The sequence below is a fragment of the Capricornis sumatraensis genome, chromosome 4, assembly GCF_032405125.1.
Source record: "Capricornis sumatraensis isolate serow.1 chromosome 4, serow.2, whole genome shotgun sequence".
Lineage (NCBI taxonomy): Eukaryota > Metazoa > Chordata > Mammalia > Artiodactyla > Bovidae > Capricornis > Capricornis sumatraensis.
The window spans coordinates 161,298,106-161,308,296 of NC_091072.1; the positions used below are offsets into that span (position 1 = coordinate 161,298,106).

Genomic DNA, 10,191 nt, shown 5'->3' on the forward strand with positions numbered 1-10,191 from the left:
GGACCACACGTGGGGAACCATATGGCTGACAGCATCCCTGCCCCAGAGCCCAGCAGGGTAGCCGCGGGGACGTGGGGCCGCCGGGCCCCATGCAGGCAGCGCCCCCGAGCTCCTGGGGCCCTGGCTGCCGGGACCACAGCCCCGCTCCCCTCTGTGGCTCCCTTCCCTGATTTCTCGGGGTGAGCAGCTGGCGCCGCCTCCAGGCCCTGAGCCTGCCCGTTTGAAGGGACGTCTCTGCCGCTTTGCAGATAAGTGCGGGCCTGGGGTCTCCTCCTGTGAGTGGGCGTGCTTCCTGGGTGAGCATCCGGCAGTGAGGACGGCCCCTCTCCGGCACTGTCTGCGACCAGCCCCCAGCCTGCAGAGCCGAGGGGCCTCTGCAGAACGGAGCGGCTCTGATCGCCATGCCAGGATTTTAAGCATTCTCCATATGCGGGTCAGACGTCTCCCGGCCGCGTGCAGACACGTGAGGCACAGAGCAGCTCAGGGTGCTCATGTCAAGCTTGTGTTCTCGGTACCTGGAGGGGTTTTCTGTTTAGACACCCTTTTTTTGGCAAAGAAACGCGAAATTAATTGCAAGGACAGGGCGCCTCCCGGAGCCGTCGGAGGCCCCCCAGAAGAGCGTTCTCCTGCGGTGTCACCTTCCGTTCCCACCTTCCGGGGGCTGCCAGCAGCCAGCTGGCCGTCCAGCCCAGCCGGCTGTCAGCGCCCTTCTATTTTTAGCCCTGGTTTGGTCCTGCAACTTGACGAGATTTTTCAAACTAATAACTGGATTGTCAAAGGAATCAGCTGTCACAGGACCGTCTGGGAGGGAAGGGGCGGGAAGGAGGAGCCACAGCCTGGGGGACCCGGTGCCGCCTGGGAAGCAGGGCCAGCCTGCAGCTGCCCGCGCCCCCCTACCCCCGGCCAGCAGGGTGTCGCCCTTGAGACAGCTGTGTCTGTCGTTCTGGACGCTGGAGTCGGAGTCCAGCGGGAACACGGGATGGGACATGGCCAGTGGGGTCCCCCGAGCGAGCGTCCACCCAGGAGGAGCCCTGGGCTGGTGGACTGACTTCTCAGGTGTGCCTTCGTGTCTGCCGCGCGTGAGGGTGCTGTTCCCTTTGATCTATTGGCTAAAGGTCACCGGGAGTGCTCGAAAGGTTAACAGTCAGAGAAGTAGAGGGGATCTCACAGGCGATTTTCATCTCGGGCCTCTGGGCGCCTCCCGCGGCCGTGTCTGTGCAGGGTGGATTCACACGTGGAAGGGTCAGGGTCTCTGTCTTAGCCCAGTCCCTGCACCCCACCCAGGGGACTCCCTGTGGTTTTACCGTCTGGTGAAACCAGCTCAGAAGGGGGACCAGGTCCGATCTTCAGCCATCAGACTGCCAGTCCAGGACCGCCTGGTCCCACTGAGACATCCTTCTAAGAGTTGGAGGTGGGGGTGTCGCACTGGAGGGAGGCGGTCCCCTCTGAGCACGTGGCCTCTCAGAGAGGCAGGGTCCTGCTCAGGTCAGGTTCAAGGATAAGGAGGGCAACCCTGCGGGGGTCACAGCCGAGCGCCAGGCATGAACTAAGCTGGCACTAAGTCTCCTGGGGCCCTAGCTGCTTCTTTCCGGCTCTGGGGGTGTGGGAGGCTCCAGGACTGGCCGTGGACAGAGTGGGGAGGGCCCGGGATTGGTCGCAAGGTCAGCACGCAGTGTGATGCTTGGCGCGAAGTGAACGAACTCCAGGGCAGCCCGTGGCTGACCACTGGAGGGAGGGACGGCCCTGGGAGATTCTCTGCCTGCTGACACCCGCGTTCATGCTTTTCCTCGTCGGTGGTTGTCGCCGTTTGGGGGGCAGAACTGGCCTGCTCCTGCAGACTTCGCCACATGGCAGTGGGCAGCCCAGGGCGGGGTCCCATGTCCCCCGCACGGCAGGAAGGTCCTAGCGGGAGGAGCAGGTGGTGGGAGGTGGCGCCGAAATGGGAGAGCCAGGCTGGCGGGACGGTCACATGCGGCGCCAGGACGAAGTGCCAGGCACTTCCTGGGTCCCTGGCTCACGGTGCCCTGTCCCCCCACCCCCGGGGCTTCCAGGGAGACCTGGCCCGGGGCACCGAACCGTCAGAATGCCTCATGGCACTGCCAGTGGACATCACAGCCCGCTTCGGTACAGTCCAGCCTCAGCTCCCCTCCTACTGACCCGTTTGACGTGTGCTCCCCGGGAACGGGGCTTTGTGTTGAAGGTGGACTCAGGCCCACAGCCCCTGCCTAGGCGGGAGCACAGCGGTCCAGGCCTGCCTGGCTGTCAGGCATGGGCCGTTGCGCCGGGACCAGGACCCTTGCCTGCAGAGCATGTGGCCCCTGGCCGCTCACCCGCGGGGCAGGGTGGGAGGCTGGTCCTGCGGGCCAGAGCACACGTCTGCCCATAGCAGGCACCCTGGGCGCTGCGTGCATTCCGGCCGCGGCCGCTCTGTGTCCCCAGCATGCTCGCCCTGAGGCTTCCAGCGGCCGGGCCGGGCCAGGGCGGGAGCGGTGGCTCCTGTGCTCCGTGTGGCCTGGGTGCTCCTGTCCAAGGTCCAGCCCTGGAAGGAGCCGGTCGTCAGCTCTGGGGATACGGGGTCCGCAGGGCCCCCAGACGTCTGAGGGGAGTGGTGGTGCGATGGCGGACAGTGGGACGGCTTCAGCACCAAACAACTCAGGGTCGCAGCCTCTCGGGCCCCCAGCCTGGAGGTCACCCCGTCTCCGCGCCCTTAGCTTCCAGGCTTCCTGGTGCCCAGGCTCTGATGTCAGCCAGCGCTGTGGGGACAAGGCCATCTGTGGTGCGGGCGCTGAACCACCCATGCTCCACCAAGACCCCCGCAGTGGGCGGGCAGAAGAGCCGCAGCCAGTCACACACCCGGCCCAGGCCCCGCGCCGAGCTGAGCAGTCTGCCCGCTAGCAGTTTGCGTGTCCGCCTGTGGCCTAATTCCCGCCTCCACACACGCACCAGCCCCAGAGGCCAGAGCCTGACAGGTGTGAGCCCAGACCAGGCCGTGTGACGAGCATGTGCCTGACGTGGCCCAGGCATGGGTGGTCCTGGCACGCGGCCGGCAGAGTGAGGGCCCTTTCTGCTCCGGGAACAGAGCTGCACTTCCTCATCGCCTGTTTGTACCATCTTCACCACACATGATGCCGTTTGTATCAGACGTGAGAATCTGACAGTCCAGTCCAGGCACATTCAAAGGCAGTGTCCTCCCTGGCTCCTTGGTGTCCCCTTGGAAGATCCGACGTGGCCGGCCGGAAGGTCAGCGTCCTTTACAGGAGTGTGTACGCGAGCGATCCCCCGCGGGTCAGCACCGCGTGCTGTGTGCTTCATGGGGAGACACGGGGTCACCTGGGCCCACTGGTCCCGGAGGAGACAGGTCACCCAGTGGCGTGGGCAAGCACACCGGGTTTGTGCCTCCAGAGTTCCAAGGGGTCGCGGTGGCCGGGCGCAGGCTTGGCCCACCTCCACATCTGACTGCAACCTTGCTTCTTGACACGCGGGAGCCTCTGCAGGGGGCCACACAGACAGAACCCAGGGCCTGAGAGGGGGCCCATACCCACTCTCGCGGACGCCAGGGTGTACCGTTTTGTCCTTCCTGGGAGGGTGCGCACGTAGAGGGAATCGTGCTTTGCAGATGGTAACGTAATGCCTCTCTCTGGACAAATGAAACCGTTTTGGCAAGAAGTCCCCGAAGCCGTAAACATTATTTGCTCTTTAACATCGGAAAGCTCACTTCTTGGATCCCACCCAGAGGCAAAGGCAGGAAGGATCGCCTGGAAGAGGCATCCGGCAACAACCTTGCTCAGAGTCCCCCTGTAGCCTGCCTCTCTCATGCCCTGTTGCCTGCGCCTGCAGGGCGATTCCCGCATGGCAATGCCCGCATGGCGATGCCCGCATGGCGATGCCTGCATGGCAGTGCCCGCAGGACGATGCCCGCAGGGCGATGCCCGCATGGCGATGCCCTCAGGGCTCCCATGGCCGGGCGGCCCCAGCAGGGCCTCCAGAGGAGACCCCCAATGGAAGGGACAGCCAGCCATGGTCCACATGCTTGTGAGGTGGCATCTAGCGTGTCTGGAGGACAGTCAAAAACCACTTATCACCCTGAGAACTGGGCCGACACGAGATTAAGGCCCCTGTCGTTGGCACCAGGCACTGCGGGCCCGTCCTCAGGGTGACTGGCGGTTTGGTCAGGGCTGAGGCCTCCGGGCTGTGCGGCGGGGTGGCACCGTCACTCCGGCCCTCCTGATGGCCGCAGACAGCGCGTGCCAGCGTGGGAGAACAGTGGCAGGTGGCGGGTGTGCTGAGCTGGGGCTTTGCGGCCGTGGTGGCATCTCATGGGCACAGTCGGCAGAGAACCGTGGGGACCCGACCCGACCTTGATTCCTTCCGACCTCAGAGCTGTGAGCAAACCGTCCTCCAGCTTTCATCCTGTGAACGTGGTCACCGTTTACGGAGAAGTTAAGGTGAAAAACAGATTGCCCTTGGGGCCCGCTGCACTGGGCCCTCCCTGCCGCTGTCTTGTTCCCCGGGGGAGCGGGCACCCTGCGTTGTGAGCCAGTGATGGCGTCGTGACCGATGGCCCTTCCCCGGACGATATGGCCAACCCCAGGCCGCCCCGGGGCTCCCCAGTCAGAGACACCGCCACCCAGCACGTAAATAAGGCCTTTTTAAAGAAGAAATCAGTATTTAGGGAGGTGTTTGGCTGTGTTCTCTGCCTCCCGTAAAGGTCACCCGGATAGATTTTTCCTTCTTTAAGCTTCGCAGGCTGTGGAGCGCCAGGCATTTCTATTCTCTGTCCATCCAGTGAACCTGGGGGACTAAATTAGATTCTGAAATTGAGTGTGCAGTGGAGTCACTGAGTTACCGTAATGGGAGGGTATTGCTTCTCACCTTGCAAGTAGCGAGGTCATGATAATATGAAGCGAAGTGGATTAAAAATAAAACCAAAGGTATTTATTTACGACCTGCTCAGAATTGGATTGGCATCCGTGTAAGTTGCATCTAATGGTGAAAGACAGCAGATTGATGTTGATGCGTCCCCGGGGACACTCTGCCAGTGAAATTTGCTCCGTGAATTCAATTTAAAGGCCCCCAGAAAGGGTCCAAAATGCGGGAGGAAATGGGGACGAGCGGCTCCAGGGAAGCCACATTAGCGGCGCGTCCCAGCGCGAGGCTCACAATTCGGGAGGGGAGACGGCTCTGTGACGGGGGGTCAGGGGACAGCAGGCCTGCACAGGCCCCCGTGTCGCCCAGCGCCAGGCACTGACGGCCTGTTGGGAGCTGAGACCCTCTCCTCAGTGGGGAACCTGTGGCCCCGAGCTGGTCAGCAGCCTGCCTGGCCCACCAGTCGGAAAGCAACACAGCCAGGACCTGGGCCCAGGCCTGGCTGCTGGGTGCCAGCCCTGAGTGCCCAGGGGGTGGGCTCTGCACCCCCTGGAAAGTCCCTGGACCCCAGAGCGCTGGGGCGGCAGGCATGTGAGGCCTGGTGCTGGGTGGCACTGCCCTTTTCCTCCCAGTGGGTCTGGGGGGTTTCATCCTGGCTGCAGGCCTTAGGGCCTGTCGGGGTCGACTTGGGGGGACAGGGTTTGTGGGTGCTAGAATGTTTTCCCAGGCCCCTCCTGCAGGACCCCAACCCCCCACCCTGCCTGTCACCTGCTCTGACCCCCTGTCTCTGCCCCCCAGGAGCTGGTCACCCCCTGGGCCCTCTCCCCTCACACCACTGATCACTCACTTGGGCCCCCCACTTCCCAACCCTGCTGGTCACCCTTGGGACCCCTTCCTCCCACCCCAGTCCTCGCTCCCTCTGACCACTGTCTCACCCCTGGCCCCCTGTCCCCAGCCCCTGGCCCCTGGCTGCTCTGACCGCTGTCTGTCCCCCTGGGCCCCCCCACCCCACTGATCGCCCCTGGGCCCCCGTCCCCCCAGCCTGCAGGTCACTCCCTGGGCCCCTCACCCCCTCTGAGTGCTGTCTGTCCCCCCTGGGCCCCCCATCCCCTCTGACTGCTGTTTGTCATCCTGGGACCCCCTACCCCACTGGTCATTCCCAGGGCCCCCCTCCCCCCAGCCTGCGGGTCGCCTGTCAGGTCCCCCGCCCCTGCTGACTGCTATCTCTCCCCTGGGCCCCCGTCCCCCCAGCCTGCGGGTCACCCCCTGGGCCCCCCGCCCCCTCTGACTGCTGTCTGTCCCCCTGGGCCCCCTCCACCCCACTGGTCATCCCCGGGGCCCCCCTCCCCCCAGCCTGCGGGTTGCCCCCCGGGCCCCCCGCCCCCGCTGACCACTGTCTGTCCCCCCAGGAGCTGCTGCTCTTCCTTCAGAACCTGCCCACCGCCCACTGGGGTGACGAGGACGTCAGCCTGCTGTTGGCTGAGGCCTACCGCCTCAAGTTCGCCTTCGCGGACGCCCCCAATCACTACAAGAAGTGAGGCCAGCGCACCGCAGCGGGCCTCCCACGCTGGGCAGCGCCCCTGCCGCCGGCTGCAGGCCCCGGCCGGGGAGGAGAGGGCTTGCTGGAGCCGCCCGCCGAGACGAGGCATCGGCCTCGGTCAGGCCTGGTGAGAGCAGGTGGCCTCCGCCTCCTGAGATACCAAAGAGACCGGGGCGGGTGGGGTGGCTGGCCGCAGGGCCCCGGGGGCCAGCACCCCGCCCCCCACCCTGGAGCGCCCTTGCCAAACGCCCACCACGTGGCGCCCCCGCCCAGGGCAGCCTGGGAGGCAGCCCCCCTCAGAGGCCTGCCGTCCGGGCGCCGGGGGCAGAGGGAGGTGGCAGCTGCCTCCTACCTGCTTGGAAATTTAAAACTTCTATTCTGTTGAGTGACGAGAATAAAGTACAGACAAAGCTGTCGAGTGAGACGTTGCACTGAGCCACGGAACCTCTCTGCCCTCCCCGGCCTCGGCCTCAGGCGGGCTCCTATAAGCTTGGTCGCTTCACTGGGCCGCGTGCCCGCTTTCTTGGTATAAACTTGGCTAGAAAGCCGACGGCGAGCCTGGAGGGACTCTGGCTGCAGCCGCCAGCTGCCCGGAGCAGAGAGAGGCTCCGAGTTGCCTTACTTTGCACCCATGACCTCTGGAAGGAGGGAACCAGCCCGGGCGGTCTGCTGTGGAGCCCATGCGGGTGGGAGCCCCTCCGCGGGGCAGCGTCAGTGTTGGCCGGCGCTCAGGCTCCCCTGGGCCCTGGACAGGCGGGTGTAGCCGCTCCCGCCCCGCGATCAGGGCCCTAAAGGATGCCGCCCCTCCTGCACCCCGCGGGGCTGGAGCGGCCCGAGCCCCTCCCCGTGCCGTGTGTCCGGGTGCAAGTGGACTTGATCCGCTGGTCGTGGGGCCCAGCTGCAGACCGGCCCGCCCAGCCCACCCGTTTTGCTCCCCACAGCTTCTTTGCCTGAGCTGGGGAGGACCCAGCAAGGTCACATGGCCCCTGGCTCCCTGGACACCACCGTGGGACCCTGGGCCACAGCTACAGCTCCGACCCCCCCGGGCAGGCCCTCGACCTCAGCGGCCACTTCTGCCCCCAGACTCCCGTCCGCTCGCAGCATCTCTTTCCCGTCACATGCCAGCCCTTGGGGTGGGGGGGTCAGCCAGGACGCTGCCCCGTCTTTGCACAGCAGCTGAGGATCAGGCCACACAGATACACGTGTGTGATGGTGCGGGTTCCTGGGTCGTTCACGTGCGTGGAAGTCAGCACAAAATATCGTGCAAATGTCAGAAGCCCCCAGGTCAGCCGGGAGACCCGCTAGCCTTAGGCCAGAGAGCAGCCCCTGCCCCAGCATCAGCTCCCACAGCCCTGGCCCACTGCTGCCCTCCTGCCAGGCACCCAGTTCCAGGAAGAGCCCCCCTGCTTTGCACAGGAAGCCCGTCCTGCTTAGACCCCGGGCCCTGCCCACCGCACTCAGATCGTCCTTGAGGCCAAAACGCTGGGCACACGGAAGCTGTGCATGCCCCTGGCGGTGGCTTGTTTTTCAAATAGGAGGAATCTGCGCGGTTCAGTGAGGCCCTGCGCTTGTTCTCACATGTCTGTAAACCTGAAGCTGAACGTGAGGGGTGTTGGTGGGGGTCCCTGGAGTCTGAGCCAACCAATCTGAGGGGATTAAAGACTGTTCTTTCTGGAATACAAGGTGTGAAACATGGAATAAACGTGCAATGAAACCCCAGCCTCGGCCTGTGATTCACCGGCTCTCCTGGAGGTGGGGGGTCCCTGCCAGGCGCCGGGCCCTCGGCTGTTTGCTCTGAGGCCGGTTAGGAGCCCAGCCCTGCAGCAGCTGCTGGGGCTTCCATGCAGGCCTGGAGCTCCGGGTCTTCCGTTTGGGCCGCGGGGTCCCGGGCCTTCCGTTCAGGCCGGCTGCAGTGTGCCCTGCCTGGCATTGGGCACAGCACCCACATCTTGCTGATGCCCACCAGAGCCTTGCAGGGACCTGAAGGTGCAGACCGACAGGACTCAGACCTGAGTTGGACCCCAAGCCCAGGCTGCTCGGTTTGGGTGTTGGGGTCCGGCCAACTCTTAGCTGAGCTGCTGTCAGTCCCGGGGCAGAAGGGGCCTCCCCATCTGGCCGTGGTCCTACCAGTGTCTGCTTGGGGCAGACACTGGGGTCCTGGGCCCACCGCTCCTGCTCCTGGGACACGCCCACACGTCCTGCCCCTGGCCCCGGGTGTCCTGGCTGCCCGTTCGCCCATGTTGGTTAAATAAGGCCCGTGAGCCCCGGCTTCTCAGGGCTGCCCTTGTGCCCTGACCTCGAGGCCCCCGTGCCCCGTCCTCGAGGCCCCTGTGTCTGCCTTCTCCCCCGTCGCCGGGGACCCTGCAGGGCAGCACTTTGCTGTCTGTCGTCACCCTGGGATAAGGGTCCATCCCCAGGGGTGAGCTGCAGGCCCCTGGCGGGGGCTGCTGTGTATGCTCCACCCTGCGTGAGCCTGGCCGAGCTGGGCAGACCCCTGCAGGCTGAAGTGCGGGCTCAGGGCTGTGGGGTGGAGACCCGTCCCCCGCCACAGGCGGGAGGCGGGGGGCGTCAGGCTCAGGTCCCGGCTCGGCCTTGGTGACAACTGCCCTTTGTGTCATTGATGGTGTTTGTGGCCTAGCGGTTGGCTCCTCGGGCCCACGTGGGGTCCCTGAGCCCCCATGGGCGGCTGAAATCCCAGCCATCCAGGACAGACCCCTGACTTGGGCAGCAGCCGGCCTGCCATGTCTCACTCACCCTCACCCTGCCAGTGGGCCCCCGAGCCGAGAGGGACGGGCTGGTGGGCCAGGCGCCAGGGAGGGCGGGTCCCGGGCGTGGAGGCGACTTGTGCGTTTGAAGGGATTCACAGCGGGGAAGGGCTCTTTGCTGGTGCTCCCCGTGTGTCTGAAATAGAATCTCCTTGTGTTTGAGTGAACTGCTTCCACTGGCCACGTGGGGGCGTCTCCATGGGAAGATGGGCCCTGGCTAAGCCGCTGCAAGCCTGGACCTCCAGGCCCATCCACCCTGAGTTGGAGGTGACTGCCAGTCCACAGCCCAATGCGTCAGCTCTCAGGGCTGGTGTTGTGTGAAGCTTGCTCAAAGCGCCAGGCAGCTGGGCCCTCCCTGGGCTGCCTCCCGGCTTCGGCCCAGCCCAGCTGGCTCTCCCCGCTCCCGCCCCCTCTGGTTCTCTCGTGCCCCCTTCCCAGTGCTCCCCTGGACCCAGGGGGTCTGCCCCTCTCCGCTTCAGGAGTCCTATCGCCTCGCCCCAGCCCCGTCCCTGGCGCGGAGACGATCTCCACAAGGACACCGAGGGAGTGCTCGCAGCCACTCTGTGACCATGTGGCTCTGCTCGAAGCATCTAACCCCCAAACCTGTTCTATTGACAAACTGAGGCTAATTACTCATTTAGTAAAAAAAAATTAAAAAACCTGTATACCAAAGTAAATTCCAGATGAGTAGATCTAAATTAAAAAAAAAATTCCCCTCAGTACTCAAAATAGCAATAGGCGGATATTTTTATAACCCAGAATGGTGGGAGGCTCTCTGAGCATGGTACCAGTGGTCAAAACAATAAGGACAGGTGATAAACATCTGTATATAGTATGCGGCACGAAAACACGCTGCAAGGACGGAAGAGCTCAGACACCTCGAAGCACAGAGAGAGATGGTAGCAAGCCCGGCAGACGCACCTGCGACCTAGGTGAGACGGGCTGGAATGCCACCAGAGGTGCCGAGTGCTTGGAAATAACTGGAAATGATAACTCTTGAAAATAAAAGCGGGCACAGGA

General features: G+C 64.3%; 1 protein-coding gene across 1 annotated transcript in view; it reads left to right on the forward strand.

Annotated features, from left to right (window-relative positions):
- The window catches only part of TBC1D22A (TBC1 domain family member 22A), a 263,232-nt gene extending 256,637 nt beyond the window's left edge, over positions 1 to 6,595 (forward strand). The window contains exon 13 of the mRNA XM_068971006.1: positions 6,276 to 6,595. Coding sequence (XP_068827107.1) covers positions 6,276 to 6,404 — 129 coding nt within the window. The 3' untranslated portion in view covers positions 6,405 to 6,595. The remainder of the gene's footprint in view (positions 1 to 6,275) is intronic.
- The last annotated feature ends 3,596 nt before the right edge of the window (positions 6,596 to 10,191 follow it).